A 24,698-nucleotide genomic window follows, 5' to 3' on the forward strand; every position below is an offset into this window, starting at 1 on the left:
CGGGTACTGTTGACACAGAGTTAAGTCCTGCAGCTTAATTTGGCTATCCGACTGAGCTAAAAGAGGATAACCTGTTAGCTACTGAGCAAAGCTAGCTAGTTTTACCGTTTTGCTGTTTTACCCTGGGGGGAAAAAAATCAAAAAGTAATTTAAAGTATATTTTTTTGTTTCATATTATATGCCTGTAATGAAAAAAGTTTTTGAGTTTTTAGAATAATTTTTTCAATTGTTTTCTACTTATTTTTCACTTTTTTATGCATATTCATGTCTATCCGGTTAAGTTTTATGACTTTTCAAATTGCATTTTAACAGATCACATTCTCTTCGGCTATGGGGATGGGCTTTCCTCTGTATTGAGGAGTAAAGACGTGTTTCGATTGGTCTGCACAGACGTTAGTAACCGCTTTTATTGGTCAAGAGTGAGCATTTTTGGGGCATTGGGCTCCAAATGAAAAGACTTTTATCTATGAAACCCATTTCGTAAAACAAAATCTGAAAAAAAGGAAAGTTACGGAGCCCCTCTGATGACATGGTCAAAAAAAATGTTTAATTGTGGCCACGAAGTAGTATTTCGTGCGCACGAAGTAGTATTTCGCGGCCACGCAATAAGTATAACGTGCGCACGAAATACTACTTCGTGGCCACGCAATAAGTTTAACGTGCGCACGAAATACTTATTAATAATATCAATAAATCTGCCCCTGTTTTCAGGCTTATGTTAACTGTAATGACTTATCTTGGACAGGCTGCTATGTAAACTGGCCTTTAGTCCTTCGTTTAGCTATGCTGCGGTTGTTTACACTACGCCTTTTCCACCTAAAATGAAGTACACTCCCTAAAATAGCGTCTTAGCAACAAATGTCACGTGACTGGCGGAGACCGACTGGGTAAGCAAATCGAGCGCGCCTTAGACCTTAGAGAAGGCGCGCTCGATTTGCTTACCCAGTTGTCCAGGAATGATATTAATGTTATCAATAAGTATTTCGTGCGCACGTTAAACTTATTGCGTGGCCACGAAATAGTATTTCGTGCGCACGATAAACTTATTGCGTGGCCACGAAGTAGTATTTCGCGCGCACGTTATACTTATTGCGTGGCCCAGAAATACTACTTCGTGCGCACGAAATACTACTTCGTGGCCACAATTAAACATTTTTTTTGACCATGTCATCAGAGGGGCTCCGTAGAAAGTATTAAATCTGTAAAAAAAAAAAAGAATTGGAAAAAAACATTACAAAAAAATGAAATCTGAAAGTTTTATTAAAAATTGAACTAATATTTTAGAAAACTTTATAATAAAAATGTTTCTAGTTTCATTTCAAAATTTAGAAAATACTTTTTTCCCCCCGTTTTTATTTACAAAACACGTTCTTTGCTAGCAGCAATAATGGAGCAAATTTCTCTTCATATATTTTGCCCTGTTCTAAACTTTTTTTTAGGTCAGATGATCTCAGTGGGTAAAGGTTATGATTGTTGTGGAGCAGGCATGTTTTCAAATCAAACATTCTTAGCATAATAACAGCTTGATGGTTCTTGTTCTGGTTCTGCCTGTTTCCAAGAGTTCTGCAGTTGGTCCTGCTGATCACAGATCAGACGCTGTTTTGATGGGTTTTGGTTTAGGATGGGTTAGTGGTTAAATCTGGATTAGTCAAAACCCAGTCCTGTAGGATTACTTTTGCCTTAGTGGGCGTTTCTGTGTCTGTGGAACTGAGCCTACCAACAATAAACCAATAAACCACACCAACATCATCTTAGTTCAGTTTAACTATGGTTTATACTCAGAATAAATGTAGGGCGCTAAACAAGTCATAGTAAGGTTCAAGAATAAAAAATAAATAACAATTTGACCAGAAAATTATTTGGAAACTGAAAAAAGCAGATGTGAAACGGAAAACTGTTCTTTAATCTAAAAAAAAAAAAGGATCTTTAATTATTCTATTTTTTGTTGTTATGTTCTTGGCTTTACATATTTGGGTTTTATCTATTTTGTCTCAACATCTTTTTCTTGTTTTTATACTAACTAACATAGCGCTTTGTGCACCAAATTAATAGTTAAAAAGTGCTTTATAAACACACTTTGAAAAAATGTTTGAGACTTAAAAAACATAAAACAAAAAATAATGGAACCAAAAATTATTGTTTAGGTTTCATTAGGTTTCAGCGGGTCATTAAAGGTCATTTAATTATTTTTAAAATTAAGGCCTTCATGGGCATTAAGATTCACTAAATGTGATTTTCATGGCATTTAAAATGCTTTATTTAAGAAAAAAAAAGTTTATAAAAAACAATTTCGTCAGATATATTATATCGCGATATATTTGCGCGGAACTGCTTCCGGTTGATCGTAAAGTCGTATGATCAGAAAAGATATGAGTCATGGGTTCTTGTTGATGGCATTAAAATTATTAAGATCATTAAAAAGCACTGAATTACAGTTACTCGTTCCTGTATAAACCCAGTTTTCAGATTTATTTATACTATTTTTTAACTTTGAGAATTTTTTATTCAGTTTCAAACTGGGGTTCCCTCATTATATGTACCAGATCCGCTCAGGGCTCCACCCCTGCTGTTGCCATAAGTGGACTACTAGAATAAAATCAACGGTTGTTGTTGACACATAGTTAAGTCATGTAGCTTAATTTTGCTAACTGACCAAGCTAAAATAAGATACACTGTTAGATACTGAGCAAAGCTAGCTAGTTTTACTGTTTTGCAGTTTTGCTGTTTTACCCTGGGGAAAAATATCAGAAAGTAGTTTAAAATATTTTTTTTAAATTTTCATATATATATATTTCTCTAGTTTTAAAAATGTGTTTTTAGAATTATATTTTATTTTAAGTTTTGAATTTTATTTTTTTTAGTTACAAAAGCACAATTCAGTATTTTTTTTTTTACCTTTAAATGTCAGTTTCAAATGATCAGTTTCTTCACTGATAATTTTTTTTGAGGTAAAAAAAAATTGTTTTGATTAAACTTTATGGCACCACTTCAGTTCCATATAGATGCCTTCTAATCAACTGTTGAAATAAATTCCTTTGTTTAATCCTATCAGTCATACAGCAGATCCAGTTCCATTCATTCAACCTGGTTAAGGTGTTTCTTGTGCTTACACAGGTGTTGTACCAGGTGCATCCAAGCCTGAAGTCCCAGCAGGAGGCGCTGCAGTACATCGAGGATTTGATCCTGCAGCTGCTCAGCATGTTGTGCCAGGCTCAGCCGCGCACCGTACAGGATGTGGAGGTGACGCAGCACCAGCACACACAAACACACATGTTCAGCTTGCTTGTAAACGGATTCATTTGACGGATTTACTTAAATAAAGTTGGTTTGAAGGCAGCCGGCCTGCAAGAACAAGCGTGCCCCCTGATGACATCACACAGTGGGCGTGTCCTGCTTCTCCCTTCCAGCTGATGGCGGCGGCTGTGAAAAAATAAAAACAAGGTGCTGTTTGAAGAAACACTGCTGATTGGCTGTGTTTCTCCCACTAACCCCGCCCTTCAAATTTGCCCCGCCCACCTCCTCTATACCTGCTGTTTCCGCTGTGTTCCTGTGTGGTGATGAGTTCGTTCCGTTTAGCCAATCACAGCCATGATGTCATTCCCATATGGTGCACATCATGGGACAGGACGTGTGACCTTTCAAATCAGCTGATTGGCTGCAGTCAGGGTCAGGTGATGTCTGGACCAGAGCCCTAGTGATAGGAGAGTTCTGCTAGCGAGAGACCAGGAGAGTTGGGTTGCTATGGCGTCCAGTAGTTTGGGCCATTTAAAGAACAGGCAGAACTCTTACAGATACTCATGTAATTTTTTCACAAAATTCTTACTCATAGTGAGAAAGTTTACTGAGAGGTTTTGCTCTATATAACAATTCTGTTGTTAGCCATGGGAAGTTTGTTTTTTAATCTACACCTTGTTTTAATAATATTTTGTTGACTTATATGTAAAGTTAATGTTTTTTTGAAATGATAAAAGATGAGGAGAAAAACCTAAATATGATTTTCTACTGCAATGCTATGCTAACATCTATCGTGATGCTAGCAGGAAGTACCAGCAAACTATTATGCATTGCTAGCCTGATAAACCAGACTAAATGTGTAATTTAGTCTGGTCCCGATGAATGAGACATTGGAATATTGTTGATGAGACCAACCCTTGTCTTTCAAACCATGTCTGTGTCTCTTGGCCAACGCTCTCACCTATGCGTGCAACTGACTGTGACGTAGTAAGCGCGACAGGAAGCTGGTGGGGGAGTGTAAACAAACAGCCTGTCGGTAAAACGGCGAATACGTCCTTCTTAAAAATTAATGAGAGTAGAGCCTCTTCCTGCTCACGTTTCAACGAAAACCCCAAGTCTAATCCTTCCAGAACTGATTCCAAAGCTGAGTCAAAAATCGCCATCAGAGCCAGCGGTCCTTCATACAGACTATGCTGAGAGAGGGCCACTGCAGACGGGCTGCGGTTAGCCCTGGATGCCGTTAGCCTCGGCAACTTCGGAAATACATTTTTTTTATTTTTTTTTATTACGCATTAAATCGGTAAATGGACCATATAGTGATGCTTTAAAGTATAATATCCTCCTCAAATTATCTTAAAACGTACTTTTATTGAACAACAGCAACAAAAGAGAGAAATTTAAACTTTCAATGGAGCGCTCCATTGAAAGCTGCTGCTGCCGCTGCATGCTACTGTTCAATAGTTGTTGCCATCTTCCTTGTTGTGCCTTCTCCAGCGTCGCGCAGCTTTGTCATCACACCCTTTAAACCCCGCCCACTTTGCATCCAAAAATTCTAAACACATCTCTGCGTTGTGATCGGCCCGCCAGTTCTAGGGCCTGGAGCATTGATTGAGGCTAGACCAAAATGATTTTGGCCGTTGGCGGGTGGGGCTAGTTTGTTAGACTAATGCGTTGCCATTTCTTTTTAAAATGTTGCGCTTTGTCATCAATTGTCATCAAAGCATGAGGGGTTCTACAGTAACCAAACTACTGAAAGGGTTTTAGTGCAGAATTGAGATTGAAACAGTGATTTCATCCATTAGTAACAGGACCGATGATCAGAGCTGCTGCCAAATATGGAGCCATGTTTTTTTTTAGAGAGGTAGGCAAAACCAAAACCAGAATTTCAGCCTCCAGCAAAGAGTCGCTGTGATAGAGCCATGCTAGAGCTGAACCGTGAATGGATCCAGATTATTTCAGAAGAATGCACTTTTTGTGGTTCTGTTAGTAAATATAATCTCTGTATAAACTCCTTCTGTTCTCCCCTAAATAGGCCCATCTAGTCGAGTGTGTTGCTTTGAAACTACAGCAGCGTGTCAGAGCAAGATATCCTGTACTTTGAAGATTTTATTTGATTCATTTGTTTTATTTAATTTGTGGGTTACGCAATAACAATTAATACAATTGAATTGTATCAGTATAATTTTCTCATTAGATGCTACAAATGAAAAGGAGCAGAAAGAAGGTAAACTTGTTAACCCTGCTAACGATAGTTTTACATCGCAGTAAATGAAAAAAATGTTTCCCATATTTATTGTTCTTATTTCAGTAGCCTAATAGGCAAAGGTAATTTATTTTTTTTTCTTCCTATAAATATTTGTAGTTCATTTATATGTACGAAAACCCTTTTTTTGTTTATCAGTCGGTATTTTATATAGCTGTACAACAAACAGTTAAAATATAGATTATTTTTTAACAACATTTTGTAAAAATAATTAGGCCTTTATTTTAAAGAATGATTGTTTTGATAGAAGAGAAAAACCTGTTTTTTTAGAAAATGGTTAATGGCTAAACAATTAAATTATTAGTTGATTGACCAACTAATGATTGATAAGATCAATCAACTTTAGAGTCATTTATTAATCAATTAGTTGCATCCCTAGCATGTAGGTTTTCCTAATTTAAGTTTGAAGCACCTAAAATTTGGTGGGTGATTTGGATATTTATTCATGTATAAAACCGTCAACCTCTGCCTCCTGCCGAGAGATCAGGGATATAGCTGAGCTTTGAAAGTAGAACTAAAATAAGACGCACACAAAAATAAAAACTGTATTTGTGTGATATGAAAAATGTCTGAAACCCTGCAGAAGAAGAAGAAATATAGTATTTACGCTGACACGGCACCATGAGTGGACCACCAGTGTGAAGTTGGTTCATTCTTTGATTCAATTTAATTGAGTTTATTTCTATAGCACATATTCAAAACACATCTCACCTTAAGACTCTTTAGAGAGACAATTCAATCAGACAGGGCAGACGAGTTACTATGAAGAGAAAGAAAGAGAGCACATAAAGATAAAAGCAAAATCATACAAAACAGGAGAGTCGTCAGAACTCTGGCTGCATGATTTTGGATCAACTGAGGGATTTCAAATGCATTACATGGAGTTCCTGATAGTAAAAAACAATAAAAACCTTGAAATAACAAAAGCATGGTCTCGTTTTTCAGCATCACGCCTGGATAAGATTGTTCTAAGAGCAAAGTCCGAACTATAAGGAGAGGTGTGATTTAAAGATCACCAGCAGGGGGCAGTAAGCATTCACAGCAGATCTCCTTATGTGTGAAGGAAGATTTGTACCATTGTTGTTACAAAAAAAAACATGATTTATAAATGGATGTTAGAAAAAAAAAAATTAAATTCATAAATAGGAAAATTGAAATCAAATCCTAATAAAACAAGGTTTTAAGAGAAAATTTGCACATTTCTCAAAAAAAAAAAAAGTTTTTAAAGATATATTTTTATTTTTTGCAGATTTTATACTTACAAATTAAATGTTTTCTAGTTTCTGTTTTTCAGATAGCATTTTAGGGATTGCATTCTTTACAAATTGCATTTAACTGATCACATTCTCTACCCTTCAAGTCCAGTACAAACTCTAACTTTTGAACAATGCAAATGTTGTTACTATAACATCCAGCAGAGCAATAGGAGTTTCCCCCCTTCCCTGATGGCTAATTATAATCCCACCTACGGTGAGTGGAGTTAATACGGAGTCAGTGAATTCCCTTGGGACAGACTTCGATTTCAGGACCTACTTGATTGTAAACATGGCGGCACCCTGCTACCTGCAGAATCAGTAAAGGCAATCTGGCTTGAAATTTGCCAGATTGCAGACTGATAAAGGATGAGTCTGTGTTCGGAGCCTCCAGGTACTTCGAGTATGGCACTCAGTCCAATCTCAAGCAGAGAGCAACATTTTACGGTTGATGGAGTCAAATCTAAACTCTTGACATTGGAACGCTGCAGGGATCCACTTTGGATCCACCGTTTTTCCAATATGACATGAATGACCTTCCTGACTGTGCCACCTTTGCAGATGATACTGTTGTGTATCCATCTGCTTTAATTGCAGCTTTGGTAGGGCACCAGTTGACACAGGACTCGATTAGAACAAGAACCTTTGAAATATACAGAGATTATCTAATTCTGAAAGAAGTCAAAGAAACTAAATGCTTTTGAATTTTTTTTTTATCATAACTTGGAAGTTTGAAAGTCAAACCCAGGATTTGTGTAAGAGTTTGAAAATAAATCTGCTTCTATTTTATCAGAACAGATGCGTCCCATGAAGCTGCATGCAGTGGTTCTGTCCCTCCCCCTCTATACTAAATCCCTTTTTGTTCTACAATCAGCCAACCTAGGTCTTAGAGACTGATGACATCACTGTGATGAATTTCTGTCTGACCTTTGACCCCTGCCACTAGAGCATCAACCTCTGGAGCTCTATGACCTGAAACGTTCACATCTTTAGTGGAGACATACAGCTGTGCAGACTTGCTCTGGAGAAATAAATAATTTTCTTAACATTTTTGATTTTAGTCGTTTTTCTACCATCATCTGCCGGTCGTTGAGTCTTAGCATGTCTGTGAATTCACAAACACTCACAGGAATGCGGTAAAACACCCGATGGCTCTTCTCCTTAGAGACTCTTCTTGTGGAGAAAAATCTGCTCATTCAGTTTATTTGGGCCTCGGGTTCTTGGATGTTAAGTCACCTTAACGGGTCTACAGTTTAGCACAGGCCGTCCCATTTACATCTCTGACCTCCATCGATATGGACTGTTGCATCTCGTTCGTCTCATTTACTCCCCTCGCCTTACTTAATTGTCCTCCAGGAGCGGGTCCAGCGGAGCTTTCCTCACCCCATCGATAAGTGGGCCATCGCAGACGCTCTTGCCGCCATTGACAAGAAGAAGAGGAAGAACCCGCTGGCTCTTCCTGTGGATAAGATTCACCCGCTGCTGAAGGTACCGGTGCTCCTCTCCTTCCTCTGATCTCAGCTCCTATTCCGACTCATCTCAGTCTCCCGTTATTCCTTCGGTTCAGGAGGTTCTGGGCTACAAGATCGACCATCAGGTGTCTGTGTACATGGTGGCAGTTCTGGAGTACATCTCGGCAGACATCCTCAAACTGGCGGGGAACTATGTGAGGAACATCCGCCACTATGACATCACCAAGCAGGACATCACTGTGGCCATGTGTGCCGATAAGGTCAGGGGACACTCAGCGGAGCTGGGTCGGGTCTAACAGGGGTCAGCTGGTTCCTCACTCATTTCTGGGTCTCTCTGTATATTTGTTCTTGCAGGTGTTGATGGACATGTTCCACCAGGACGAGGAGGACATCAGCCTTTTCCCGCTTTTAGACGAGGAGCCTTCAACCAATGAGGAGCAAAGTTACTATGATCTGGTGAGGAGCTTCATGGCGGACATTCGGCAGTACCTGCGGCAGCTCAACCTGCTCCTCAGGGTCTTCAGAGAGCCCTTCATCTCCAGTCCCATGCTCTTCTCACAACACGTACGTATCCAAAGACAGACGCACGGCCGTCGTCTCGGTGGGATCTGGTTCTGAAAGGTTGGTTTGGTCCCGCAGGATGTGGACAGCATATTCAGCCGGATCGTGGATATCCACGAGGTGACGGTGAAGCTGCTGGGTCTCCTCGAGGACACGGTGGAGATGACGGATGAAGGAAGCCCTCATCCTCTGGTGGGAAGCTGCTTTGAAGACCTGGCTGAGGTTTGTGCCATCATTGATTGGTTGGTCAGGTTTTCCAGGCTCTGGGTCATCTTTGATTTGATTGGCAGGAGCTGGCCTTTGACCCCTATGAGACCTACGCTCAGGACGTCCTGCATCCTGGTTTCCAAGAACATTTCCTTAGCCAGGTGACCAAACCAGGAGCTTCCCTCCACCTGCAGGTAAGATGGGGGCAGATGATGTGAATAGTGACAGATATGGTGATATGACTGTTGATGATGATGATGGTAAATTCTTCCTCTGTTTCAGTCCATCTGTGTTGGTTTCAAAGAGGCTGTTCGTTACGTTCTGCCCAGGCTGCTGCTGACGCCCGTCTACCACTGTCTGCACCTATTTGAGACGCTCAAGGTGAGGCACCGGTCCTCCATCAGTTTCTAAACATGCTCATCTTCGTCCTCACTAATGATGATGATTCCTCCTCCTTAAAGCAGGACTATGAACCTTAACCCTTCTTCATCCACATCTGAATCAAAGAACAACTTGTAGATCGGTTTAGACAAGTAGATTAGCTTAAAAACATATTTATAGAAGATGAAACGGTCCCTAGAAATCCCTCTAAGCGATAATCTGACCCCACTGGGAGCGCCGTCAAGCGGCCTAAGAACCATCGCCACAGCTTTATCCTCACAAGGAACCGAGAACCATCTGGATTGTTCTGTCTATTACAGACCTTCTCTTAACACCTGGTCAGGCTTTCGCCATGTTTCTGCCTCTCCTCTGTCCTCAACTCTCATAACCCTGGACATGTTATTGACCAGAGGTTAGATGGACAGTGATTGTCGAAGAATCAACCAATCAGTGGACGACGATGCTGGGATTAGTGTCGCCCAGCTGCTTAATTCATGTCCCTCATTTGGACATCGGCGTGTCTCTGATGTAAGCGGAACATTAAACAGAATAAAGCCTTCAAACAGCTGCTGGTTTCCAGCCAGACCCGTTTCTGGCCGGTCCGGGTCCGGTCTGGAACTTTCCATTGTGCTGCTTTAAGCTGCTTTGTTCCAGCTGAGCTGAAATCTCTGAAATTCCTTCAGTCATGTTTTGCAGATTATTGTCCGGCTGAACTGGTCGGAGAAGGGCGGGAGTATTAATCCTGATCCGTTTCTGATCCGAGACTCCAGACACTGGTTCTGAAACAGTCAGAGGCCCCCTGGTGTCCAAGCTGGTTCCTTGCGGGTTCCCAATGCTCATTAGCATGCAGCGTTCCTGTGCAGGTGGTGCTGATGCTCTGTTCTTCTGGGTTTCCATAGCAACTGGAGGAGAAGAGTGAGGAGGAGGAGGATAAGGAGTGTCTGAGGCAGGCTATCACAGCTCTGCTTAACCTGCAGTCCAGCATGGAGAGGATCTGCTCCAGGAACCTAGCAAAGAGGAGGCTTAGGTAAGAGCACAGCTGAGAACACCTTCGTACACCAGGAGGAGCAAACTGACCATCTCTGGTAGCTCCTCCTATCCCTGACCCCCACTGTCTCCTCAAACATATCCTAAGTAGATGTTTTCCTTCTAACTAACTTTTTGTCAGCCTTTATATTGGCCGCATAGTTAACTCCTCATTGAAGCAAAGGGTCTGCTACACACAAAAACATCACCATGATTAAACTGGCAAACTGAGACAACAACATCCGTGATCATGGTTAAAATTTCTCTGATCAGTTGGAACGTGTGTTAAAACATGATAAAATTATGAATGTGATCAGACTCAGAAAACTTGTGCAGAGAATTAAAGCGTTAATGAACAGTTATCACAGTTATGATTAGTTAAAACAAGTATGAACGCTTAGAACATGGGATTAGTTCGAACATGTATGATCAGAAACATCACCATCTGACCAAAGAAATTAAGTCTGAAACCAGGTTTTTGGATGGTTCTGGTTAGTTCTAGTGGTGAAGAAAAAAATCGATTTGAGCTCAAATCGCATTTCTAACGTTTAAAGATTCAGAATCGATTCTTATTTTCTTTAAAAACGATTTTTTTTTTCTGGGTGTGGATGTGCCTTATCAGGCACCGTGGTGTTTGGCGAAACCAATGAGCAGCGTGAGCTATGCACAGGCATGCAAGCGTTAGCCTAGCAGGCTAGATGTTTTGTGAGCTACTGTGTTTACTGCCGCTAAAGTATGGAGGACAAAGAAAAAGAAATTCAACCGCCTCCGCGGACTTTAAAAGCAACCATTTGGAAACACTTTGGATTTTACCTTCAACCCGGTAAGAAAGGGCTTGACATGACTCATGCTATTTGCCGAGATTGCAACGGTAAAGTTAAGCATTTTGGGAGTACTTCAAATCCCTGTTCTCATCACAAAAGACATCACCCAGAGTTTGTTTTGAATCGTAAATTAATTGTTTCTGAATCGAATGGTTTGGATTTAAAAGAATTGGAAAAAAATCGAATTGTGACCCCAAGAATCGATTCTAAATCGAATTGTGGGAATCCCAAAGATTCACGGCCCTAGTTAATACCGGAGTTCAGGTCTCTAGAATGACTCGTGGTCTTACAGAACCATCTCTCTAGTTCTGACCAAGCAGAACCCAGGAACAGCCTCAGGATCTGCAGCTGAGCAGCCAGCAGGGCCCCTCCCATCCTCTGTTTCCCGTTGGATCAAAATAAACCAGGAGGTGGTAGGGGGGTAGGAGGACAGGGCTGGGTGGTGCCGGTGTTGACAGGAAGCTCCGGCAGGCTGGGGGCGGAGCTTCCAGGCTGCTTATTGTTCTCAGTCAGAAAAGAGCTCAGAGGAGTAGAGAGAAAAACCTGCAGCTGGTCCAAAAGGTTTGAGAATCGGATCACGGAGGAGACGGGGACGAGGAGGACAGATGGACAGGTGGAGATGCGGACGTAGGTTGGGCTTCATGTTCTTTGTGTTTCTGTCTGTGGGCAATAGTGGGGGGCTGTTTAAACCTGTTGGGGTCAATTCAGAACCCTGAAAAGATCCATTCTGACCTGGGGTCATACCTGGACCTGGAGATCCTGAGTTCTTTATTTATCTCTCAGATCATTTGTTTTCCTCACCATCTTGTCTCGACCTTTAACCTTTGACCTTCTAACTGAGGCATGTAAAGTTTGAGGTGGAGCTCTTTGGGTTTTTGGTAATTTCTCTGAGCTTCTCACTCTGATTCTACTCAGAACCCTTCGATCCTGTGCCGATCAACTGCTGTCTGAGATGTAATTGACCTTAGGCACTTTGGAGATGACCTTCTGACCAACCAGAGGAAGTTTGATTCAGAGCTATGACAGCGGGAGTAATTACATCTGAATCAGAGGTGGTTCTGTAGGCTTCTAATCAGAACCATAATGGCGGATGTACTCTGTTTTGCTTGCGCTTCTGAAATCCTTTGCTGGCTGGACACACAAACAGCGTCATCAGAACTTCGACCCACAAAGCCGGTTAGTGAGCAGATGTGGGCCTGCGACTGCCTCCTCGCCACCGTATCTGTTATTTTTACAGACCGGCATCCTGATAGGAACCTGAATCATTCCCTAAACAGAACCTGTGCCTCTGATAAGATAATCAGCATTGTAATTCTGTGTCTGGGCCACTTTCTTTCCCTGGATGATGTCAGTTACGAGTCGGGTTGAGAAAATAATCCATATCTTGATATAATCAACGCTAAAAAGAAATCAAATATCAAAGCTATTTTTTTATTGAGGTGATTCACTTTCAAGAAGATGTTACCTTTAGCTCCATAAAAGATCTAAGAAATAGTTTCTTCTCTACATTATATTTCTGAGATTCAAGCCAGAAGAAAACCGTGAAGCAAAACGAGAGAAAACATAAAAAGTATATGAGGCCTTGTTTCCGACTTAAGACGCAGTTATGCATGATCCATGTACGTTTCCACACGGAGACAAAGGCTAGGTTCACACTGCAGGCCTTGATGCCTAATTCCGATTTTTTTCTTTTCTTTCTGAAACCTGATTTTTTTGTGTTGCCGTTCACATTTCCAGATATATGCGACTTGTATGTGATCTCCTGTGTAAACTGCAGTCGTACAACCCAAGTGTCTCGCATGCGCAGTAGAGGACGCGATGACGTCACAGGTTAGCGTGCTCTGTGTTTACGGAGGTAAACATGGATGGTAGCGCTGAAGCGCATCCAGCGATCTTTCCCAACCATAAAAAAAAATCACATTTTTAAGATTTCTTGCCGCTTCTTCATACCAAAACGCAGAATAGTGACCTTTGTCGGGTATTAATGACGTTCAGGTCGGATGAACACGACCTGGCCGTTCAGACACAGGTCGCATTTGAAAAGATCAGATTCGTATCGGATTCAGGACCACAGAGCCAAGTGGCCTGGATTGCATTGGAAAAAATCGGATCTGTGTTGTTCAGACATCCATGAAAGGATCAGATACAGGTTGCATCGGATACAGGTTGCATTGGATTTGGGTCACTTCAGGTTGCCGTGTGAACGTAGCCATAGTCTGCAGCTTTTGTCTCTGTGCAGCTTTTCTACTTTTCCCTAATATTCTGGCCGACTCCAGGGCTCCGTGTAGCACACAGACAGCAAGCTGACACCACCACACTCCATGAGGAAGATTTCCAACCTCACCCTGTCATCCAAGAGGGACAAAGGTTTCTTCCCACAAGTTTTTCTCAATGTGTTGATCGTAGTGATAGTTATCGGCTAAATCGAAATATGTTTTAGAAGTTTATTTAGCTAAACCCTCACTGGTTGGAGCTATTACTTATCCACCATGTTTTTCTATGCACTTACAAACATTCCTCGGAGAGTGGAGCAGAAATTCTGGCCATGGGGAGGGGAGTGGGATCTATAGGATGTAACTCTGCCCTCCTTCCTTTAAGGAAGCAGAGGGGCTCAAAAGTAGAGATCGACCAATACAGGTCGCTAGCGATTATTTTGCCAGTAGTCAAATCAATCACTGAATAATGCCAATTATTTGTGAGTGACGATTTTTGAATCCAGATTTCTCCATTTGCATGATAAGAATTATTCAATGATAAGAAAATTTACACAAGTTTCAATTGATGTCTCGCAGCTGACATCAAAGATGTTTGAATTTACATGTGGCTATATTGAGTACCCACTTTGGTTCCCTGATGGGTTGTGTATAAGATATATAGATCTTGAAAGGCACAATCTGGAAGCATTGACTTTTTTATGGATCGCAAACCAATAACTCAGATTTTCTCTGTGTATCTTTTAACCAAGCGGGAATATAATGATAGGAAGCGCCACAGAGCTAAGCTAAGCGTTTGGTACTCAAGACGGAGGTCGTAAGATAAAACCATCATGACGTCACACTTCTGAAATCTCAAAAAAAAAAAGCTTTATAAAAAAAAATCATACATAACATTAACAATGGATAGCATATGGAGGGAATGCAGTAGAGAATCTCTACTCTGAAGTCATTTGGAGGTCGCCACTTTTCTTCTGGTCAGATCAGTTAAATATGTGTTTAGCATTAGTGGACCTAGAAAAATGCTGGTAAATGATACGGAACGATGGCAGGCGAGCACAAGTGCGCCACTTACTGGCTGGGAGGAGGTAAACTTGAAGGTATTACCTTCAATTAGTCAAAACTCATTTGCATCAAATATTGCACTACTTTTTGCTGCAGTGCAGCGCTAACAGAGACTGTTCCTCTGTTCCCTCCAGCTCAACCAGACCATAATAATTCTGGACGTAAAGGCTCCAAAAATATCAAGAAAAGACTAAATTCACAAGCAACCCTCTTTGTCGACTAGACAACGATAAAAACATTGCAGGGAGGAACTTTCCTGTAAAGCAAATTAACAAAACACTGAGCAGTGCTACATGCTAAGCTAACACCACAGCCCTATTTTTTGGGAGAAACGTAAAGGAACAAAGGCAGTGGGAAATGAACAAATGTGAGTAAAGCTCTGATTTCTGCAGCCGTGGCATAGTAAACCTTCCAGCTAGGCTAACGTTTGCTGTTGTTGGGTACAGACGACTCACTGAGAAGATTTAGTTCTGAACCCAGCAGCGCTACGTTATGCTGTGGTCCAAAACAATGCAGGAACATGTTAATGAGCCGAGAGTTCAGCCAGATGATAAACAGAAAAGCAACAAACCAATGCACATCTTTGCACTCCTCCTTTTGGTTATAAAGTTACTGGAGGCTATGGGTCACCGGCAGCCTGATCCTAAACCTGCATTCCCACCCAGATTAACCCAATCTCATAAAGAATCCACAATAACAGAATCACTGTGCACTGCTGCAGTTTTCGCCTGTAGACTACCAGTCAAAGGAACCAAACCATTGTCAACAAAACCTGTTCCCATCATGGAACATATTAGTTGGGATGTAATGACCGGGGCAGAGCAGTTACTAGTTATAGAGCCGTACAGGAAGGCACAGAGGAAAATAACAGATTTTCCTTTATTGTCCCACAGTTGGAAACTTCAGGTGTGTCAATGGGAAAGCAGAAAGGTGAACGAAAGGAAACTTTCCCTCTTCAACAGCCTCCACAGCCACTCCTTTAATTCCTGTTGTGTTTCAACGGATTAATAGCAGTAGATGATCAGCTTTAAATTCAGTTACTTGTATGAATTATTATTATTATTGTTCTTCGTACTGGATCAGTAGATCTCATATCCGATAACTACGGCACAAACAGAATGTGTTTTTTGTCCACATTTTGTGAAAATAGAAAAGTAATAAAAATCAGTCTGCATTTACAGGGAATTACTAACTCCTGTCAATTTATTGGCAGATATTTATATTAGGTTAAAGATGATTAGGCAGTGGAGTCGATTGTAGGATCCTGCAGATGAGAGACCAGGGCCCAGACTCTACTTACTTGGATTATCATTAAAAGCATGTCTTAGAAATGCACAAGTGATAGTTTGATGATTTTTTTAATCATTAGTACTTTATTTAAATATTTTTATTACTAAACTGCAGCATATCAGTTTATAATCAGTATCAAACTAACTTAAAATGTTGTTTTATTTGAAAATCTCAGATTATATTTCTCTGTACATGCAGTGTTTACCACTTTAAATTCAATTTCAGCTGCAAACAGATATTTAGGTTAGCCTAGCTCTGTCAGCAGAGCTCTGTCGCTCTGAAAACTCCACATTTTGAAGCAAGGCAATAAGTTACATGAACTATCTGCACAAAGGCAGTAAAGGGACTTTCTTGCTTTTTTCCATCTTTCTTAAAAATATATTAAAACAACTTTTTTGTATTAAGGGAACAAAATGTATACATTTTCATTGGTGGCTGAATGTTTTGCTGTGCTGCTCACAACCCCACCCGTTTAACATAAATGGAGTTGAATGCTCCTACGTATGAGCAGGCATTCAATTAAATTATCCATGTAATTCAAACAGACCCGAAGCGTTTTCTCACATGCAATAAAAAGGGACTATAGACTTTTTCTAGAAGAAGTTCCAGCAGAGACTCTACTTCCTGAAGCGACTCCAGCGTTCCACAGGAGCTGCTGGTTTAACACCCAAAATTTCCGGCTGTGACCCCAAAAAACAAGGACACCACCTGGAGACCTTCTAAAAATATATTTAATTGTTCAACTCTGTATGTATTTATACAGATAAAATAAAGTAATTGAATTAAATGGAGTAATTTTAATTTAAAAAGTTTTTAATAAAAAAATATTAATTTAAAAAAAAAATTTTGTAATTACATTTAATTATTTTATACTTTTAAACATAAATCTGATGTCAAATGGGATTGCTGGTACTTGTATTATATAACTGTCTTATAAGGCAACATACACTCACCGGCCACTTTATTAGGTACACCTGTCCAACTGCTCGTTAACACTTAATTTCTAAGCAGTCAATCACATGGCGGCAACTCAGTGCATTTAGGCATGTAGACATGGTCAAGACAATCTCCTGCAGTTCAAACCGAGCATCAGTATGGGGAAGAAAGGTGATTTGAGTGACTTTGAACGTGGCATGATTGTTGGTGCCAGAAGGGCTGGTCTGAGTATTTCAGAAACTGCTGATCTACTGGGATTTTCACGCACAACCATCTCTAGGGTTTACAGAGAATGGTCCGAAAAAGAAAAAAACATCCAGTGAGCGGCAGTTCTGTGGGCGGAAATGCCTTGTTGATGCCAGAGGTCAGAGGAGAATGGCCAGACTGGTTCGAGCTGATAGAAGGGCAACAGTGACTCAAATAACCACCCGTTACAACCAAGGTGAGCAGAAGAGCATCTCTGAACGCACAGTACGTCGAACTTTGAGGCAGATGGGCTACAGCAGCAGAAGACCACACCGGCTGCCACTCCTTTCAGCTAAGAATAGGAAACTGAGGCTACAATTTGCACAAGCTCATCGAAATTGGACAATAGAAGATTGGAAAAACGTTGCCTGGTCTGATGAGTCTCGATTTCTGCTGCGACATTCGGATGGTAGGGTCAGAATTTGGCGTCTACAACATGAAAGCATGGATCCATCCTGCCTTGTATCAAAGGTTCAGGTTGGTGGTGGTGGTGTCATGGTGTGGGGAATATTTTCTTGGCACTCTTTGGGCCCCTTGGTACCAATTAAGCATCGTTGCAACGCCACAGCCTACCTGAGTATTGTTGCTGACCATGTCCATCCCTTTATGACCACAATGTACCCAACTTCTGATGGCTACTTTCAGCAGGATAATGCGCCATGTCATAAAGCTGGAATCATCTCAGACTGGTTTCTTGAACATGACAATGAGTTTACTGTACTCAAATGGCCTCCACAGTCACCAGATCTCAATCCAATAGAGCATCTTTGGGATGTGGTGGAATGGGAGATACGCATCATGGATGTGCAGCTGACAAATCTGCGGCAACTGTGTGATGCCATCATGTCAATATGGACCAAACTCCCTGAGGAATGCTTCCAGCACCTTGTTGAATCTATGCCACGAAGAATTGAGGCAGTTCTGAAGGCAAAAGGGGGTCCAACCCGTTACTAGCATGGGGTACCTAATAAAGTGGCCGGTGAGTGTATTAACACTAGTATTGATTTAACATTGGGGAGTGGCGGTCTAGAGGTTAGAGCATAGAGGTTCTGCCCCCCTCCCACAGACTGCCACTCTGGGTCCCTGAGACCCTTAACCCCCACACTGCTCCCCAGGCACCCCACAATGGCAGCCCTCTGCTCCCCAAGGGGATAGAAATTTCTCCAATGTAAGATCAATGAAGTTCAATTATTGTTCATCATCATTAAAATTAAGCAGCAAAAAATGAAGTAATAGTAGTTAATGGCGGCTGTAAGGACAGTGGAAAATGTTTTCCTAAAAATAGTAATTAATATGAGAGTTGATTTAGGATATTGACTCTCAAATTTCCAGAATTTTTCGATTCTGGAAAAATGATAATTTTATTACTTTAGCAACTGAAATGTCTGATGAGCACACAAATTCCGGACAGAGGTTTTCAGACCTTTACCTTGAGGACGGCGCTACAGAGCAGTTCTTCTCCAAGACATTCTCTATAATATAACTGTTGAATGTCTCACAGCCATTGAAACATTTAGGGTATTTGCACTATTACAAAATAAAAGCACAGTTAACATCCTACTGTCATCCTGTTTTTAATGGTGTGAGCTTACAAACTGATTCAGGGATGCAAGTTATCTATTTAGTTAATCTAAAAGCGACTTATCTTATTGATCGACTAACAGTTATTGATAAGTGGCAATTTTTCCTTCTTCTGTATCAAGATGATCTTTCAAGTTCTTACAGTAGTTAAAAACGGGAACCTCAAATTTTAAAACGTTTTAGTGCCATTTGATAAAATGCTTACCAAATTAACCAAAAAAAATTTTTTTTCGCCTATTATTCAACTTAAACATATTTTTAAAAGTAACTTATCAGAACTGTTCGGTTACCTAGTACAAAAAATAAGGGGAAGAGAATAAAATACGTGAAGCACATTTAATCCTAAATTCACAGAGATGTTAAACTAATTTAAAGATGGAGTAACATTAAAGCCTTACGTTAACTTAAACTTTTCAGGAATATTTGAAATACTATGGTTTGTTTTTTAAGAAAACTGTCACAGGTTCGGGAAACTGAACTGTATATTTTTAATGGACTCCTCTTCGTATTGATCCACCTTAACCCATGTAAAGAAGGTTCGCCTCAGTCTAATCAGACATCATCAGTTAACCAGTATTTAAAATTAATCATTAGTCAATCATTTCATATCCTCCCCGGTATAATGGCAAGTAAAAAGAACAATAATTGCATTAACACATAGCTTTGCAATCAGAAACCAGGAACATTAATGGCAGCTATTGGTGAAAAAGCAGACATAAGACAATAGGTTGATTCAACTGGAAAAAATATATATTTCCTTACATATAAACACTAAAGATTCAATTGAATCAAAATATATCAGGCAAACACATAAACACTGATAATTTTGACTTTTTTTAGTCCTTCAGTCTTTTTCCTCTAATTGTGGGTAAACTTCTAACTAACACTGGTTCTCTGTTTATGCTGCTAATTATGTGATTGAGCTTTTTCTAATTCAGAACTAAAAAAAAAAAGGCTCCTAGAAAAAACGGAATCAGTTTACAGAAGAACAGGAAAACAAAATTTCAAAAACAAATATGCTAAAATCTAACAGTTGGAAGGAAGGATTTGGGGGTCGCTAAAGGACGGAGCTCATTTTGAAACCTCTCAGCTGCTGCTCCGACTTAAAACGCCCCCGAAGGCATCTGACCCTCAGCTCCCACAGCTGGAGGACGAGGAGCAGTAGGGGAAACCAAGCTTTTCTCTGACCGTACCGTTTCATTTCTCTCCCCCCGCAGTGAGTCGGCGTGTCGTTTCTACAGCCATCAGATGAAGGGGAAGCACCTCGCCATCAGGAAGATGAACGAGATCCAGAAGAACATCGACGGATGGGAGGGGAAAGACATCGGCCAGTGCTGCAACGAGTTCATCATGGAGGGCACGCTGACCCGCGTCGGTGCCAAACACGAGCGCCACATCTTCCTGTTCGACGGACTCATGATCTGCTGCAAGTCCAACCACGGGCCTCCTCGGCTGCCCGGCGCCGGCTCCACCGCCGAGTATCGCCTCAAAGAGAAGTTCCTTATGCGCAAAGTGCAGATCAACGACAAGGACGACAAGGAGGGCGAGTACCGGCACGCCTTCGAGATCATCCTGAAGGACGGGAACAGCGTGGTGTTTTCGGCCAAATCCGCAGAGGAGAAGAACGGCTGGATGGCGGCGCTGATTTCGCTGCAGTACCGCAGCACGCTGGAGCGCATCCTGGACAAAGCTCTGCTGCAGGAGAAGGAGGAGCAGATGAAGCTACCGTCGGCCGAGGAGTACAGCTTCGCCGAGCCAGACTCGGAGGAGAACGTGGTGTTTGAGGAGAACATCCAGTCCAAGTCTGGGATTCCCATCATCAAAGCCGGGACGGTCCTCAAACTGATTGAGAGGCTGACCTATCACATGTACGCAGGTGAGACATCTGCTGGAGCTGGTATCCAACCAGTCCTCCGATCAGAACTTCAACTAGGAGCTCAGAGCTGAACCAGGTTGAGGCCAGTGCTGGGTTTGGCCTCTGATGAGTTCTCTGCCGTGTTTTTACAGATCCGAACTTCGTCCGGACCTTCCTGACCACCTACAGGTCGTTCTGTAAACCCCGGGAGCTGCTGGACCTGCTCATGAAGAGGTGAGTTCACCTGCGGAGTGCTAGGGGCCAATCAGACCAGGGGAAGGTTTCAAATGGTGTGAAGTCATGTTTCACTCACAGTTAACATCAGGTGACATTTCCATGGAGTCTCTTTCCCTTATGCTACGTTCAAAGCACGTGCAGCAGAGGCCGTAAAACTGGTGTGCTGCTTCATTTGTGATGCTTGTACAAGTTTAGTTCTGAGATGTGGCTGAAGCATCTTTGCTGCTCTAGCTGCGCGGTGGAAAAGTGGGTCTGATGCATGTTGGACGGAGCTATCCTATCCTTTCTTTGCCTGTAACAATGTCAGCTATATTGGCTGTGATCAGTGGGTAAAAAGTAGATTTAAAATGTTTTAAAGTGAGAAAGTCTGCCGGAAAACTTCATCTGTGCAGTCAGTTTATCCAGATTACCAGCCTGGTTTTAAATATTGTTTCTGTCGGAGGCGCTCAGACCCCCGTATACCGTCGGAGGTCTGTCACCTGTAACCCTGTTAAACAGCAGCCTCTGGCCTAGTCGCCTCTTTGCAGTTTTCCCCTAGTGTTCACAGCGACTGGAAGGTGTTTTTCACGTATGTTATCCAAACTGCAGGCACCAGAATAGTAAAAATCAAACATATTTTACCGACAGGTACCTTAAAAAACATTAAATGCTAGGCGTTAATAAACTGTTTCAGAGGAGTAATCACAGTGATATGCATGAGCAGCACTGTGTCTGTCTCTCGTACAGCTTTAGATCAGCTTCTCTGATTGGTTGATGTGGCTTGTTGAGCAGCAAAAGTTAAATTTTTCCAACTCTAAGCTCATCGCACGTGTCAGAAGCTCAGAAGTTAACAACACACTTCTTCAGCTGCTCAGATGCGCTTCTTCAGCTGCTCAGACGCTCTGCTTCATCTGCTCAGACGCTCTGCTTCAGCTGCTCAGACGCTCTGCTTCAGCTGCTCAGACGCTCTGCTTCAGCTGCTCTGACGCGCTTCTTCAGCTGCTCAGACGCTCTGCTTCATCTGCTCAGACGCTCTGCTTCAGCTGCTCAGACGCTCTGCTTCAGCTGCTCAGACGCTCTGCTTCAGCTGCTCTGACGCGCTTCTTCAGCTGCTCAGACGCTCTGCTTCATCTGCTCAGACGCTCTGCTTCAGCTGCTCAGACGCTCTGCTTCAGCTGCTCAGACGCTCTGCTTCAGCTGCTCTGACGCGCTTCTTCAGCTGCTCAGACGCTCTGCTTCATCTGCTCAGACGCTCTGCTTCAGCTGCTCAGACGCCCTGCTTCAGCTGCTCAGACGCTCTGCTTCAGCTGCTCTGACGCGCTTCTTCAGCTGCTCAGACGCTCTGCTTCATCTGCTCAGACGCTCTGCTTCAGCTGCTCTGACGCGCTTCTTCAGCTGCTCAGACGCTCTGCTTCATCTGCTCAGACGCTCTGCTTCAGCTGCTCAGACGCTCTGCTTCAGCTGCTCAGACGCTCTGCTTCAGCTGCTCAGACGCTCTGCTTCATCTGCTCAGACGCTCTGCTTCATCTGCTCAGATGCTCTGCTTCAGCAGCTCAGACGCTCTGCTTCAGCTGCTCAGACGCTCTGCTTCAGCTGCTCAGACGCTCTGCTTCAGCTGCTCAGACGCTCTGCTTCAGCTGCTCAGACGCGCTTCTTCAGCTGCTCAGACGCTCTGCTTCATCTGCTCAGACGCTCTGCTTCATCTGCTCAGACGCTCTGCTTCAGCTGCTCAGACGCTCTGCTTCATCTGCTCAGACGCTCTGCTTCAGCTGCTCAGACGCTCTGCTTCAGCTGCTCTGACGCGCTTCTTCAGCTGCTCAGACGCTCTGCTTCATCTGCTCAGACGCTCTGCTTCAGCTGCTCTGACGCGCTTCTTCAGCTGCTCAGACGCTCTGCTTCATCTGCTCAGACGCTCTGCTTCAGCTGCTCAGACGCTCTGCTTCAGCTGCTCAGACGCTCTGCTTCATCTGCTCAGACGCTCTGCTTCATCTGCTCAGACGCTCTGCTTCATCTGCTCAGACGCTCTGCTTCAGCAGCTCAGACGCTCTGCTTCAGCTGCTCAGACGCTCTGCTTCAGCTGCTCAGACGCTCTGCTTCAGCTGCTCAGACGCTCTGCTTCAGCTGCTCAGACGCTCTGCTTCAGCTGCTCAGACGCGCTTCTTCAGCTGCTCAGACGCTCTGCTTCATCTGCTCAGACGCTCTGCTTCATCTGCTCAGACGCTCTGCTTCAGCTGCTCAGACGCTCTTCTTCAGCTGCTCAGACGCGCTTCTTCAGCTGCTCAGACGCTCTGCTTCAGCTGCTCAGACGCTCTGCTTCAGCTGCTCAGACGCTCTGCTTCATCTGCTCAGACGCTCTGCTTCAGCTGCTCAGACGCTCTTCTTCAGCTGCTCAGACGCGCTTCTTCAGCTGCTCAGACGCTCTGCTTCATCTGCTCAGACGCTCTGCTTCAGCTGCTCAGACGCTCTGCTTCAGCTGCTCAGACGCTCTGCTTCAGCTGCTCTGACGCGCTTCTTCAGCTGCTCAGACGCTCTGCTTCATCTGCTCAGACGCTCTGCTTCAGCTGCTCAGACGCTCTGCTTCAGCTGCTCAGACGCTCTGCTTCAGCTGCTCAGACGCTCTGCTTCATCTGCTCAGACGCTCTGCTTCAGCTGCTCAGACGCTCTGCTTCAGCTGCTCAGACGCGCTTCTTCAGCTGCTCAGGCGCTCTGCTTCATCTGCTCAGACGCTCTGCTTCATCTGCTCAGACGCTCTGCTTCATCTGCTCAGACGCTCTGCTTCAGCTGCTCAGACGCTCTGCTTCAGCTGCTCAGACGCGCTGCTTCAGCTGCTCAGACGCTCTGCTTCAGCTGCTCAGACGCGCTGCTTCAGCTGCTCAGACGCTCTGCTTCAGCTGCTCAGACGCTCTGCTTCAGCTGCTCAGACGCGCTTCTTCAGCTGCTCAGACGCTCTGCTTCATCTGCTCAGACGCTCTGCTTCAGCTGCTCAGGCGCTCTGCTTCATCTGCTCAGACGCTCTGCTTCATCTGCTCAGACGCTCTGCTTCATCTGCTCAGACGCTCTGCTTCAGCTGCTCAGACGCTCTGCTTCAGCTGCTCAGACGCTCTGCTTCAGCTGCTCAGACGCTCTGCTTCAGCTGCTCAGACGCTCTGCTTCAGCTGCTCAGACGCGCTTCTTCAGCTGCTCAGACGCTCTGCTTCAGCTGCTCTGACGCGCTTCTTCAGCTGCTCAGACGCTCTGCTTCAGCTGCTCAGACGGGCTTTTTCAGCTGCTCAGACGCTCTGCTTCAGCTGCTCAGACGCTCTGCTTCAGCTGCTCAGACGCTCTGCTTCAGCTGCTCAGACGCTCTGCTTCAGCTGCTCAGACGCTCTGCTTCAGCTGCTCAGACGCTCTGCTTCAGCTGCTCAGACGCTCTGCTTCAGCTGCTCTGACGCGCTTCTTCAGCTGCTCAGACGCTCTGCTTCAGCTGCTCAGACGCGCTTCTTCAGCTGCTCAGACGCTCTGCTTCAGCTGCTCAGACGCTCTGCTTCATCTGCTCAGACGCTCTGCTTCATCTGCTCAGACGCTCTGCTTCAGCTGCTCAGACGCTCTGCTTCAGCTGCTCAGACGCTCTGCTTCAGCTGCTCAGACGCGCTTCTTCAGCTGCTCAGACGCTCTGCTTCAGCTGCTCAGACGCTCTGCTTCAGCTGCTCAGACGCTCTGCTTCAGCTGCTCAGACGCTCTGCTTCATCTGCTCAGACGCTCTGCTTCAGCTGCTCAGACGCTCTGCTTCAGCTGCTCAGACGCTCTTCTTCAGCTGCTCAGACGCGCTTCTTCAGCTGCTCAGACGCTCTGCTTCAGCTGCTCAGACGCTCTGCTTCAGCTGCTCAGACGCGCTTCTTCAGCTGCTCAGACGCTCTGCTTCAGCTGCTCAGACGCGCTTCTTCAGCTGCTCAGACGCGCTTCTTCAGCTGCTCAGACGCTCTGCTTCAGCTGCTCAGACGCTCTGCTTCAGCTGCTCAGACGCTCTGCTTCAGCTGCTCAGACGCTCTGCTTCATCTGCTCAGACGCTCTGCTTCATCTGCTCAGACGCTCTGCT

General features: G+C 43.6%; 1 protein-coding gene across 2 annotated transcripts in view; it reads left to right on the forward strand.

The window, feature by feature from the left end:
• Nucleotides 1–24,698, forward strand: part of LOC119785500 (son of sevenless homolog 1-like) — a 50,090-nt gene that overhangs the window by 1,880 nt on the left and 23,512 nt on the right. For both annotated transcript variants that reach the window (XM_038288205.1, XM_038288206.1), the window contains exons 2-11: nt 3,115–3,240; nt 8,107–8,238; nt 8,318–8,482; nt 8,577–8,786; nt 8,862–9,005; nt 9,074–9,184; nt 9,273–9,371; nt 10,271–10,398; nt 19,770–20,428; nt 20,560–20,641. In XM_038288205.1, coding sequence (XP_038144133.1) covers nt 3,115–3,240; nt 8,107–8,238; nt 8,318–8,482; nt 8,577–8,786; nt 8,862–9,005; nt 9,074–9,184; nt 9,273–9,371; nt 10,271–10,398; nt 19,770–20,428; nt 20,560–20,641 — 1,856 coding nt within the window. The remainder of the gene's footprint in view (nt 1–3,114; nt 3,241–8,106; nt 8,239–8,317; nt 8,483–8,576; nt 8,787–8,861; nt 9,006–9,073; nt 9,185–9,272; nt 9,372–10,270; nt 10,399–19,769; nt 20,429–20,559; nt 20,642–24,698) is intronic.

Source organism: Cyprinodon tularosa, unplaced genomic scaffold (assembly GCF_016077235.1).
Source record: "Cyprinodon tularosa strain WSP-4 unplaced genomic scaffold, ASM1607723v1 ctg25, whole genome shotgun sequence".
NCBI lineage: Eukaryota > Metazoa > Chordata > Actinopteri > Cyprinodontiformes > Cyprinodontidae > Cyprinodon > Cyprinodon tularosa.